The sequence below is a fragment of the Trachypithecus francoisi genome, unplaced genomic scaffold, assembly GCF_009764315.1.
Source record: "Trachypithecus francoisi isolate TF-2019V2 unplaced genomic scaffold, Tfra_2.0 Lachesis_group19, whole genome shotgun sequence".
NCBI classification, from domain to species: Eukaryota; Metazoa; Chordata; class Mammalia; order Primates; family Cercopithecidae; genus Trachypithecus; species Trachypithecus francoisi.
The window spans coordinates 32,142,937-32,157,380 of NW_022681464.1; the positions used below are offsets into that span (position 1 = coordinate 32,142,937).

Here is a 14,444-nt window from a genome sequence, read left to right on the forward strand (position 1 = left end):
AGAGCAAAGCTATAAGAGCACTTTTTGGCTAGAATATACTGGGCCAGCTGATACACCATTGTGAGCCATGTTGATTTGGTTGTAAAATTCAGTGGGTCAGTAATTAATGCCCTCTAAAAAAAAAATCACAATAGCTATCAGAAAAAAAGGTAGTTACAAGACAAGGGAAGCCATCACAGACAAAATGTTGCATCCTCCCAAACTCTTACCAGAATGGTTCAAACCCTAAACAACAAACTGCAAGGTACACCTCGACACCACACGAGGCAGTACATTTCTTGCACAGCTCAGAAAACAGCTCTTAAGCATGGGCAGGTTTCTCCGAGGTTGGATCTGTATGTATTAGTACTTCACTTGAGCCAAGACTTTAGACCACAGAGAATCCAGCAGAGGCTGACCCCAGACATTCACCTGCCGGGGCCAGAAGCATGCCTGCTGATGTCCTCCAGCCCCTCTCTGAGAGGCTTGATAGTCTTTTCCCTCTCATGCTTCCGGTGAGGTCAGAAGGGTCTGGTAGACCTTTAGAAGCAGAGGTCCAAATCAACTCTACCAAAAATATCAATGAGGCCAGGCGTGGTGGCACACGGCTATAATCCCAGCACTTTGGGAGCAGAGGTGGGGTGATCACTTGAGCTCAGGAGTTAAAGATCAGCCTGGGCAATATAGTAAGATCCCATCTAAAAATTTTAAAAATTAAAAAAAAAATCAATGGGAAGATAAACACTTATTTTTAAAAAGGAGTCCTGGCTCCAACCATTTAAAATAAGAGATATGGCATTATCTTCGTGTACTGTAGCTGATTAAAGAGCTTCTGATGTCAGATGTCAGCTTCTTAAGGAAAAGAATGCTACCGTTAAACCTCACAGGGTTTCCCAATCTTTCTCAGGATTGGTCACTTTGGGGAACTATGTTTTCTCAAATTGCTGAGGATTTTACTGACACATAGTTTTGCCACCCTGTCTTGGCTATGGCACCCTGATTTTACCATGGGGGAACCTCTCTTCCCTTGCTCCATTCATGCTGTTCAGATGGTGTTGACCCCACTTCTAGTTCTGTGGATATGGGGGAAAACTCAGGCTTGGCCAATCAATGCACTGAATTCCACGGCCACAGGACTAATTCGAGAACTGGCATGTGGTCCAGTCAGAATCAGATGTGTCCTGGTGGAAAGCATACTCTTTTCCTAGTCTTCTACCTAGAAGGATATGTATTAAGTCACCTTGAGCTGCCATAACAAAATACCATAGACTGGCTGGCTTAAACAATAGAAATTTATTTCTCCAGTTCTAGAGGCTGGGAAGTTCAAGATCAAGGTGCTGGCTGGTTCAGTTTCTGCTGAGGGCCTGCGTTCTGGCTTGTAGATGGCCACCTCCTCACTGTGTAACTGTGTCTTCACATGATAGAGGGAGAGAGAGAGTGAACAAGCTGTCTTGTGTCTCTTCTTATAAAGACATGAGTCCTAGGCCGGGCGCGGTGGCTCAAGCCTGTAATCCCAGCACTTTGGGAGGCCGAGACGGGCAGATCACGAGGTCAGGAGATCGAGACCATCCTGGCTAACACGGTGAAACCCCGTCTCTACTAAAAAATACAAAAATCTAGCCGGGCGTGGCGGATGCCTATAGTCCCAGCTACTCTGGAGGCTAAGGCAGGAGAATGGCGGGAACCCGGGAGGCGGAGCTTGCAGTGAGCTGAGGTCCGGCCACTGCACTCCAGCCCGGGCGACAGAGCGAGACTCCGTCTCAAAAAAAAAAAAAGACATGAGTCCTATCAGACCAGGGCTCCACCCTTATGACCTCATTAAACCTTAATTACTTTCTTACTGCAAATACAGTCACACTGGGGGTTAGGGCTTCAACATATGAATTTTTAGGGACACAATTCAGTCCATAATAATGTGTGTTTAAGAGCTGCTGGCTGCCATTGTACTATCATCTGAGGCCTAACAATGAAGCCAATATACGAGATAGCAGAGTGTATAGATAAAGAAAAACAATCTTTTAAGCCCCTAGATCAAGCTAAACCAAATATGCCTGGACTTTTCTATTACTGCCAAGAAGTTATTTTTGCCTTAAAGAGTTTAGATCTAGTTTTCTGTCACGTGAAACTGTAGAGTCATAACTGACTCTCTAATCACCAAACTATTAACTATTAGTTAACTATTTCATCTAGTACTCATTTTAACTATTAATATTTTAACTATTTAATCTAGTACTCTTACTCAAATGTATTTTATACTCTCCTTCCCAATGAAGCAGGTATATTAGAATAATTTAACTCTTTTTCATGACCTACAGCTATCACTATAAATGTCCATTTACTTAATCTAATAGTGATACCCTGAGGATCTTCAGAATTGGGTTAGCTTGTTTGCCCTTCATTCAGTGGCCCCAGGCTGCTGTACATCTTAAGCTTCATGTCTGCCTGTCTGTTTTCTCCCTTGCTATGAATGTTTCGCCTCAGTGATCTTTTCCCTCTCTCCTAATTTTATGTTTCTAATTTGCCATGCAATTGGCTTGCAAAACAAATAACTAAATTTAAAACAATTATTATTATTTTTTTTTTTTTTTGAGACGGAGTCTTGCTCTGTCGCCCAGGCTGGAGTGCAGTGGCCGGATCTCAGCTCACTGCAAGCTCCGCCTCCCGGGTTCACGCCATTCTCCTGCCTCAGCCTCCCGAGGAGCTGGGACTACAGACGCCCGCCACCTCGCCCGGCTAGTTTTTTGTATTTTTTAGTAGAGACGGGGTTTCACAGTGTTCGCCAGGATGGTCTCGATCTCCTGACCTCGTGATCCGCCCGCCTCGGCCTCCCAAAGTGCTGGGATTACAGGCTTGAGCCACCGCGCCCGGCCAAAACAATTATTTTTTTAAAAGGGAGGGGGAGACTAGGCTGCGAGAGGGCCTATGGGATTCCTTCTGTATGCATCTTTGGAGCTGTGCTTTTCCACTTGACAGAGGTTGTGGCAGTGGGGACATAACTGCTTGGTTTTTACTTTTGCTCCAGATACGTGGCCACATAACCAAATTCTAACTGGATGGGAATAATACTCTGCTGAAGGTCAAAGAATTATCACATACATTTAAAAATTGGGATTTTTGTGAAAATAATGTTGAAAGTTTGTGGGTTTTTAAGGAAATCTACACTTATATAAACAGAATATTAAAAATAATAGAATTCCCTAGAAACAAATCAAAATCATGGAGTCCCTTTAAGGAAGCCGTGGTAAATGAAGCCACATGGAGATGCAACTGACTGTTAGACAATTCGTGTATTCAACAAGCACAACTCCCGCTGTCAACTAACTCCCACGGCCCTTTTCAGTTTTCTGTAGTGTGGGTGACTGTCTCCCTGCACCTAGATGAAAACTCTAGGAGTTGTAGGGTTTGTCAGCACACTCTTAGGTAAGAGAACAGAAAGTAAGTAGAAATCCAGTTTAAAGGCAAATCTCCTGTCCTCCAGCTCAGACCTGATTCAGACCAAAACCCCACAGTGGGCAGGGAAGGTGGAGAGGTGGGTGGTAGGAGTGGGCTGGGGGTGGGAGTGGGTGTTCTTTCCCCACAGCTGGCTTCAACTTGGTGGGGGAGGAAGAAGAGGGAAAAGGAAAGAACTGTTGTGGTGTCATGATATATAGTAGTTTTCGCCCACAGTTTCTGGCTAGTAACTCTCATAGCACTTGTTACAGTCTTTTGTTATGATGTTGGGTGTGTTAGGCCTTGGGACAGGCCTCTGACCTTCTCCTGCCCTCTTTTAACCTGCCCCAAGGCAGGACACTAATCTTCCCCGACCTTTGTGATTTTGAGTCTTAAGACTCTCCCCAGAGAGGGTCAAGTCCATGCCCTGGCGGAAGGAATGCTGAAGTCAGGAAGCTTCCTGAAAAACCCAAGAGTACAGGGTTCAGAGAGTTTCCAGACAGCTGAACATGTGAAGGTTCCTGGAGAGTGGTGCCCAGGGAGGGCATGGAAGCTCCCAGTTTCTTCCCTCACACCTCGTCTTATGTGTCTCTTCATCTGTATCTTTGCAAAATCCTTTGTAATAAACCAGTAAATGTAATTTGGTATTCCCCTGAGTTCTGTGAGCCACTCCAGCAAATTAACTGAATCCAAAGGAGGGTTGTGGGAACCCCAACTTGAAGCCGCTCTGTCAGATGTTCCAGAGGCCCAGGCTTGCAGCTGATGGTGAAGGAAGGAGGGAGTAATCTTGGGGACTGAGCCCTCAACCTGTGGGATCTGGCACTGTCTTCAGGTAAGCAGTGTCAGAACTGAATTGGAGGACACTTGGCTGGTGGCTGCTGCTTGGTGATGGGGAAAGACCCCCACACATTTGGTCACAGACATTTTCTCTGTGTTGATGGTTGTTGCGGTGTAAGAGTAGAGGAAAACCACAATTAGAGGAAAGAGCTTTTCCCCACACAATTGTTCTTGGACCAGCCCTGTGCTAATCTCAAACTAGCTCTTCTTCCAAGGATGCTGTGTAGGGTCTCTTGGTGGTCGTCTGCTGAGCACCACTCTCCTGCTATTCCCTTGTCCTCTAGGGATGGAAGCCTCTCTATTTCTGTTGCTTGTGACTCTCTCCTCAGCCCACAACTGCTTCAGCCCCTGGGCATTGGACTCACCATTTCTTTTATTTTCTGTTTCTGATGCTTTGAAATCTTGAGGCCTTGCTGACCCTGGAGGGACTGCCCCTCCCAGGGTGAGCCAATTCCCAGAGACAATAAACAACCCTCCAGAGAGCTGCTTTCGGAATGCACACTGGCCAATCCAGAGCACGGCCCCACTGCCTCCTTTACCAGCTCTCATACTCTGGTGTTCCCTGCCCTAATCACCCCAGGGCCAGGTACCAGACAACTAGGGTCAGCCTCTATGTCCCAGCGCCCACTGAAATATTCAAACTAGCCAATCCTAAACCTGCCTATCTCTGCCCATTCTTTACTATGGAAATGCTGTCTACAGTTCCTTCCCCTCCCTCTGCCTCCAAACCAACTCTGACGCTTCTCCATGTGGCCCGTATAGCATGCTCTGCCCCTCCTCTGGGAACTGTATCTTCTCAATAGCAGTTGTCTCCCAGTCTGCTGTCCTTACTGAACCCCAAATTTCCTATTAATACTTTCTATTTTAAAACAAGCATCTGGACAAAAACTTCAGCTGCTTTGGGTAGGATCTCCTGATGTCTCTGAGCAGACCTATTGGGCAGGAACTAAGACACACACCTGGATTCCCCTACATTTGGCTGTGGGAAACACCTACCCATCCCTTGCCCCAGCACATTAAGCACAGGCCATTCCCAGCACAGGAACACTCTCCCTGCTCTGCCTCAAGCAAAAAAGCATCCAGCTCTTAGCCTTTGGGTTTTCCAAGCCGAAGTCTGGCCGGAAGCACCTCTGCCCTTCCTGAGGCATCCCATATGCTATGGTTTGGATGTGGTTTGTCTTGCCAAAATTCATGTTGAAGTTTCATTGCCAGTGCAGCAGTGTTGGAAGATGAGGCCTAGTGGAGGTGTTTGGGTCGTGGGGGTGGATTCCTCACGAGCAGATCAATGCCCTCCAAAGACAGTGACTGCGTTCTTGCTCCCACAGGACTGGATTAGTTACCGTGAGAGTGGGTTGTTATAAAAGTGAGTCTGGCTTCCTGGACTCTCTCTCTTGCATCCTCTCTCACCGTGTGATCTCTGCACATGCTCACTCACCGCTCCACCTCACCATGTTTTGCCCCAGTATGTGGCCCTCACCAGAAGCCAGCCAGATGTGGCGCTATGCTCTTGAAGTTCCCAGCCTGCCGAATGGTGAACTAAATAAAAGTCTTTTCTTTATAAACTACCCAATCTCAGGTACTCTATTACAGCAATACCAAATGGACTAAGACGCATCAGAGGTCCCTCATGCGTTCTGAGGCGAGGAAGAAGGGTAAAGAGTTCACGGCAACAGTTTCCTCCATAGATATCCACCCCCTCCCAGATTCTCTCTCCTCCACCTTCCTAACCTTTTCACAATTCTTTGAGTGTGAGAGGCTAGAGTGTCATAAAATAAAACTGTTTTATTTTATTGGACATTTATTTTGAAAATCTGCACGTGGTGACTTGGCCTTGGAATTTTGTATATATCATTGTTCAGGGCCAATACTTCAATGTTAACATTTTCAAAAAGAGTGATATGGGTGGTTTTTAAATATTTTCCTTGTATTTACTTTTAAATTCAAGCAGTTTTCTTTACTACGCATATGAAGAATATCAGATGATTCTCATTTGAAAGAGTGACTCTAATGAAAGGCAGATTATCATACACATTTGTTTGTTTTTTTGTTTGTTTGTTTTACACAGATTCTCAGTCTGTGATGCTCAGACTGGAGTTCAGTGGTGCGATCTCAGCTCACTGCAACCTCTACCTTTCAGATTCAAGCGATTCTCCCACCTCAGCCTCCCAAGAAGCTGGAATTACAGGCATGCACCACCACACCTGTCTAATTTTTGTTTTTTTTTTTTTTTTTTTTTTAGTAGAGACAGAGTTTCACCATGTTGGCCAGGCTGGTCTTGAACTCCTGACCTCAAGTGATCCACCCACCTTGGCCTCCCAAAGTGCTGGGATTACAGGCATGAGCCACTACATCTGGCCTATTATATACATTTGTGAAATCCCAATTATCTATCATTTTCCCCCCGACAAAGGACCCCAAGCTCAACCTATTAATCAAAGCCAAAAATCTTTAAAAAGTAACTGTGTCTGCTGCTTACATTTCTAGGTAGCTTACTGGTAAGGTCAGACTGAAGTCTCCACCCTCTGAGTTACATAAAGATTATAGGACTTTGAAATTTATACCGTCCTTTCTCCTCGCAGGGTTTAAGGAAGAATAGTAAAGACAAGATCATGGATTAAAGATAAAACAGGACATGCATCTCAAACTAGTTCTTCATGGTTATCTCTTTGGTCCTTGCTCTTCATAGATAATGGTAAAAAATAAGGCAGAGTGCTTTCTGCCCCTTAAACAGGTTTAGGGAGGAATTATGCAGTGTATACTGGCACAGGAATATCTTCATGGGGAAAATGGATTCATCAGATTATTGCTGCAATTACTGAGCAACAGTTTCCAGCCGAATGAGAGTAAATTCACCCAAATGTGCTATGACTTCAGGTTATAACTATTTGAGAGTCTGAAGCCACAAGACCAAAGAGCAGAATAAAAGAAAAGTGACAAACTACTCAGAAAAGGAAAGCGGCAAACTACTTCCCATACTCAGAAGCGCAGATAAAATCCTGCAGGATCTTTTAGTACAGCAGTTTCCACACTTTTTAGCCACGTTCACAGTAAAAAATACATTTTACGTTATAACCCAATAAACACAGACACACACACACACACACTAATAGATGATAGAGATATCTAGCAAAATATAAATAACTATGAACAAGAACTTTGCAAGAGATTTATTTTCTCTACTACTTATGATGCATTCTAATAATTTTTATTCTATTTTATTTCATTGTAATGCTGGCCCATACCCTCTAAATTGATTTCTCTATCCACTAATGGACAGTGAACTGCAGTATGAAAAGCTCAGCCTTAGAAGAACAGCCCTCATGCTTCTTGATGTCCGAGATCACTAGGTGAGGAAGGGGTTTAAAGAATAGAATAGAATTCCTGCTGTATACCAGGCTGAGAGTAAAAAAATGTGGGTGCTACTCACCACCCTGTAACTATCTACTCCCTCTGTATTCTCCTGGGTCTCAGAATGGTTGCTATAAAATAAGTACTTGTGATTTCAATTCCTTTTAACTCTGAAATTCAAATGTACATTATTTGATCATCACTATAAAACATAAGAGAGATGAGCATCAAATTTACAAAGAGATAAGGCTGACAACTGACTGGGGAGGAAGACCCCTTCTTTAGTGTGTTGGGATTCCACCTCCCACCTCTGCCTTATCTTTTTCAAACAAGTTTATTGAGATAAAATTCATATACCATATAATTCACCCATTTAAAGTGTAAAGTGTGCAACTTAATGTTGTTTAATATAGTCACAGAGATGTGCAACCTTTGAAACAATCTAATTTTAGAACATTTTCATTCCCTCTAAAAGAAATCCCATAGTCATTAACAGCCAATCCACATTGTCCACTACCTTCACCCCCAATCACAAATCTGCTTTCAAACTCTATAAAGTTTCCTATCCTGGACATTTCATATACATGAATCACACAATATGTGACTTTTGTGACTGACTTCTTTCATTTAGCATCATGTTTTCAAGGTTTACTCATGTGGTGGCATGCCTAAGTACTTCGTTCCTTTTTAGTGCTAAATAATATTCTATCGTATGGATATACCACATTTTATTTATCTGTTCATCAGTTGAGCATATGAGTTGTTTCTCTATTTTGGCTATTTTGAATAATGCTGCTATGGACATTCATATACAAGTTTCTGTGTGGATGTGTTTTCATTTCTTTTGGATATACACTGAGGAGTGGATCTGCTGGGTAGCATGGTGACTTTATGTTTAACTTTTTCAGGAATAGCAAAACTGTTTCCAGAGTCACTGTACTATTTCACATTCCCATCATCAATGTATGAGGGTTCAAATTTCTCCACATCCTTGCCAATGCTTGTTATTGCCTGCCTTTCCAGTGGATATAAAATGGTATTTCATTGTGGTTTATATTTACATTTACCTAATGACTAATAATGTTGAGCATCTGTTCATGTACCAATTGGCCATTTGTATATCTTCTTGGAAGATATGTCTATTCAAATCCTTTACTCATTTTCAGTTAGGTTGTCTTTTTAATTATTTTTAATTTTTAAGTATTGAGTTGTAAAAATAATAATATATCCATATACGTGGATTATTTTATAATAATATATCCAGATTTTATATATTACATATGTATATGATACTAGTGCCTTATCAGATATATGATTTGCAATAACTTTTTCCATTCTATTATTTGTCTTTTCACTTTTTTGACAGTGTCCTTTGGAGTGCAAGAGTCCTTAACTTTGATGAAGTCCAATTTATCCATTTTTTCTTTTGCTGCTTGTGCTTTTGTTGTCATATCTAAGAAACAATTGCCTAATTTATGGTCATGAAGATTTATGCCCTTATTTTATTCTAAGAGATTTATAGTTTTAGCTCTTACATTTAGTTTCTTCATCCATTTTGTACTAATTTTTATTTATAGTATGAGGTTGAATCCACTCATGTTTAATGTTATTATTGATAGTGTTGGATTTATCTTGGCCATTTTGCATTTTATTTTCATATATCTCATGTATTTTTTGTTCCTCTATTCCTCCTTTATTGCTTTCTTTTGTATTAGATATTTTCTTTTTTTTTTTTTTTTTTTTTTGAGACGGAGTCTCGCTCTGTCACCCAAGCTGGAGTGCAGTGGCTGGATCTCAGCTCACTGCAAGCTCCGCCTCCCGGGTTCATGCCATTCTCCTGCCTCAGCCTCCCGAGTAGCTGGGACTACAGGCGCCCGCCACGTCGCCCGGCTAGTTTTTTGTACTTTTTAGTAGAGACGGGGTTTCACTGTGTTAGCCAGGATGGTCTCGATCTCCTGACCTTGTGATCCGCCTGCCTCGGCCTCCCAAAGTGCTGGGATTACAGGCTTGAGCCACCGCGCCCGGCCTGTATTAGATATTTTCTAGTGTAATTTGTATTCTGTTTAATGACTTTTTAATCATTTTTGAGTTATTATATGAGTGGTTACTCTAGGGCTTACAAAAAAGAATCTACTTCAGTATTATATTGATTTAGTTCCAGTAAAATAGACCTTTTACTCCTATGTAGCTCCGTTCCCTCTCCACCATTTTTATACTATTGTTATTATACATATTATGTCTCTAAATATTAAAACCCAGCAACACATTTTTATAATTATTAATTTATATAATCTATGTTTTCTAAGGAAGATGACAGAAGAAAGGAGAGCAAGCATATATTGATAGAGTGTCTTTATGAACTCTCTTTATCCTTTCTAGTTCTCTTTATTTCTTCCTTCCTATAGATTTGTGTCATTTTCTTACTGCAATACAGCTTTGTTCTCACCCATCTCCTTTGTGCTACTGTCAAACATATTACATTTTTATATGCTATAGGCCCAATATTTATGTACATATGTATATATTTGTATATATAGCTTGTATACTTTCTGTTAAAATCAGTCAAGAGAAGAATGTATAAAAATATTCAATTATACTGTCTTCTGTAATTTTTACATGTTACTCAAATTATTGTTTGATGCCTGTTTCAGCTTTAAGAACATCTTTTATTATTTCTATTATTTCTTATAAGTCAGGTTGGATGAATTCTGTTACTTTTTGTTCATCTGAGAAAGCCTTTACTTAGCCTTGATCATGAACCGTAACTTTGATGGACAGAAGATTCTCGGTTGACAGTTTTTTCCACTTTCAGCACTTAGAATATATGATCCCACTGCCTTCTTGCCTCTATTGTTACTAATAAGAAGTCAGTTGTTATTCTAACTGGGGTTCCTGTGTATATAATGAGTCTTTTTTCCTGCTTTCAAGATTTTCTCTGTCTTTCAAAATTTTAACTACGATTTTAACTATAATAAGTCTGGCTGTGGATCCCTCTGTATTTATGCTACTTGGCGTTCATTAAGCTTCTTAAATGTATAGATGGCTTTTCATTAAATTTGGTAAGTTTTCCACCATTATTTCTTTGACTATTTTTTTCTATTCATTTTTCTCTCCCCTCTCTTTCTGATGCTCTCATTACACATATGTTGTGCTTAATGGTATCCCATATTTCTTTCAGGTTCTATTTATTTATTTATTTATTTGAGACAGAGTTTCACTCTTGTTGCCCAGGCTGGAGTGCAGTGGTGCAATCTCGGCTCACTGCAACCTCTGACTCCCGGGTTCAAGCAATTCTCCTGCCTCAGTCTCCCAAGTAGCTGGGATTACAGGCACCCGCCACCATGCCTGGCTAATTCTTGTATTTTTAATAGAGACAGAATTTCACCATGTTTGCCAGGCTGGTCTCAAACACCTTACCTCAAGTGATCTGCCCCACTCAACCTCCCAAAGTGCTGGGATAACAGGCATGAGCCACTGACCACCGCCCGTTCATTTATTTTCGTTCTTTTTTTCTTTCTGTTTTCAGGCTGCATAATCTCCATCAATTTGTCATTAAGTTTGCTGATTCTTCTGCTAGCCCAATCTACTGTTGAGCCACTTTAGTGAATCTTTCATTTCAGTTATTATACTTTTCAACTCCAAAATTTCCACTTGGTTATTTTGTGAAACAATTTCTATCTCTTTGTTGATATTCTCTATTCAATGAAATGTTGTCATCACACCTTTAATTCATTAACCATGATTTCCTTTAGTCTTCTACACAGATTTATAATAGCTGCTTTAAAGTCTTTTCTAAGACTACCCTCTGTCTCATTCAAAAGTGGTTTCTATTGTCTTCTTTTTCCCCTATGTATGGGTCACACTTCCCTGTTTCTTTGAAGCTCTGCTCTGCTCTACAAGTGGACACAGGTGGAGGTGGTGCCGTGGTCTTCTCGGTTTTCCTCTTCCACCATGGACCCCTATTCTATGAGCCAGCTTGGGTAGGGGTGATTGGGATCCCAAAATTTTCACCCTGAAGTGCCTAAGTTAGAGCTCCTACCCTACAGGGGAGAGGTGGTGGGTAAGAAAGAGCTGGTCCTCTTTGCTGAGCCCACCTGGAATAGGGCTTCTGCTGTACAGGACTGCAGAAGGATGAGAAATATCCGTGGCCTGCCCCTACCAAAATGAAACAAACCATAGCCCCAAACTGGCGTACAGGGTAGAGAGAGTGCCCATCTTCTTGGCAACACATACGGGGAGACTTTCTATAAAACAGAGTTGAGGGTGGATAATGAAGGGGGTCATGGCTGAAATGTAACAGAGACTCATTTCTTACCTAGATTCAAATGTTGTTAAGTAATTGTTTCTTCATTTGCTATATGCTCTTATGACTATTAACAGAGACTTCAAACAATTTTTAAAAACATTTTCGCCGGGCGCGGTGGCTCAAGCCTGTAATCCCAGCACTTTGGGAGGCCGAGACGGGCGGATCACAAGGTCAGGAGATCGAGACCATCCTGGCTAACACGGTGAAACCCCGTCTCTACTAAAAATACAAAAAACTAGCCGGGCGAGGTGGCGGCGCCTGTAGTCCCAGCCACTCGGGAGGCTGAGGCAGGAGAATGGCGTGAACCCGGGAGGCGGAGTCTGCAGTGAGCTGAGATCTGGCCACAGCACTCCAGCCTGGGCAGCAGAGCGAGACTCCGTCTCAAAAAAAAAAAAAATATATATATATATATATATTTTATTATATATATATATATATTTTATTATATATATATTTTTTTCACTGGCTAAATTTCTGTTTTACTGTAAAGAGTATCTACCAAGCTCCCTACTCTGTTGTTATGGAAGTCCTTCCTCCCCTCTGCTTTATCATGAATACATTCATGCATTTTCTACCTACCTTAAAATAAATTAGTTCTAGTAGTGGAGAAATGTAGAAAAGAGCACTCTTAAAGTGTTGTATTATTCATTATGTTTGTATTCATAAACACAATCTTTGTCCATATGAATGACTAAGTTAGAATATTTGTAATTCACTCTATCAGAATGAGTCTAAAGTTGTGGCTGGTAAAGAGGAGGAAAAAAAGAAAACCTTTGAGATATTTTCAGCCACAAGAATGTTTTGCATGCCAGGAGCCAGAAGGAAAAGGAAAGGTTTGGGGTATGGGATTCAGGCATTTAAGCAAACAGGAAGACGGCTGGAACTGACACTACAAGTTCTTAAAATGATGCAGAGGGAAGTATAGGTCAGGAGAAGAAAGGTGAAAGTGAATATTAACTTACAAACAAGTACTTCCTCAGTTCTAACAGCTTTACCTGTCAGTACATATGTAACCCTCACAACAATGAATTATGAGATAGGCACTATTTTTTGGAATTTGAGGAACACAGGGGTTAAGTAACTTGCCCAAGTTGACAGCTAGTGCCACCCTTGCTCTTCACTACTTTGTCCTCCAGCTTAGGGGAGGGAGTTTTTCACGCTCACAGTTCCTTAGTGTGGCTGACCTTGCAGGTGAGATGACCTAATACCTATTCTAAACTCCTCCAGTGTTCAGAGGCTGGAAAACTTAAAGACAGCACTTCTCAGACTCTGTTGGGGCAGGGCTCTGAATGTCAATTGGGTTTGCAAATTGGACGTGTGTGAATAAGATTAGACAGATGGGAAATAAGGAGGAGGCTGCATCCTGTAGCTGGTGGAGCATTTATGCAGCTGTGCCCTGTCTCTGGCTTCCTGGATGCCAAGAGATGAAGGTACCAACCACGGGCCTCCCATCCTTGCATTGGGCCATGGCAATCTGGGCTTAAAACCCAGCCATTCCATTAGAGGCCTCCTTGGAAGCCCAGCCTAGAACCTGCTGCTGTGGCTCTTAGTAACTCCTCTGGGTTAGCAACTAATTACCTATAGTAAATCTCTTTCTGTTTATAGTGTCTGAAGTGGTGTTTTATTTCCTGCCTTGATCCCAGACTGATAATAATCTTCTCATCTTTCTTCTCCCTTCCCCTACACCATTGTCTGCAGAAAGAAGAATAATGTCAGACAGTAGAAAGGAGGCAGGGGAGAATAATTTGGGCAAATTCATTCATTCATGTGTTCACTCACGAAACATTGAGTGCATACCTGCCATGCTCTAGGGACTGGACCAGACACCTCCTCTCCCACCTTCCATCCCCCTCAGCGACTCTTGCTAGGATGGGATACTAGGATACAAACAAGTGGGGAAGAAGGGGCAGTTGTGGTCTCATGTCTCTATGATTTGCACACGCTGTCCCCTCTTTCTAGAACACCCTGCCTCCTTCTCTCATCCACCTTCCCATCTTACTAATCTTATTCACACACTTCCAATTCGCAAACCCTATTGGCATCCAGTGACCCACCCTAACAGAATCTGAGAAGTGGTGGCAGGTTCCTAAATGCTGTTCAGATACCACCTCCTCTCGGGAGCCAGGATTTGAACCCAAACAGATTATTTCAGAGTCCATGTGCTTAACTACCAGGGAGGAGGCAGGGTAAGGTTGGAAAGAAGGGAGATGACAAGGTCCAGGTAGGACAGTCACGTATAACATCCATATATAAGCCAGGGGCTCATTGATTAAACTGCAAGCCACACAGCTCTGCCAGAAAGATCTGCATTTCCTCAGGAGGAAGTTTATCTGGAGGGGTTGATTATAAACATGCTATGTTTTGCCCACTTACCTTGGCAAATAGGGAACGAGTAGAAACCAGAGCGGCAGGTATCACATCGAGGGCCCTCAACCCCAGGGCGGCACAGGCACCGTCCGTGGGCATCACATATTTCAGGGAGAACGCCTTCCAGATTACAGTCACACCCTGCGGAAGACAGGAAATTTTCAGAAGGGGTCTCCAT

The 14,444-nt window shown here is 42.2% G+C and overlaps 1 protein-coding gene across 1 annotated transcript in view; it reads right to left on the minus strand.

The window, feature by feature from the left end:
- The window catches only part of LOC117064249 (laminin subunit alpha-3-like), a 36,100-nt gene extending 21,656 nt beyond the window's left edge, over positions 1-14,444 (minus strand). The window contains exon 1 of the mRNA XM_033178503.1: positions 14,273-14,444. Coding sequence (XP_033034394.1) covers positions 14,273-14,444 — 172 coding nt within the window. The remainder of the gene's footprint in view (positions 1-14,272) is intronic.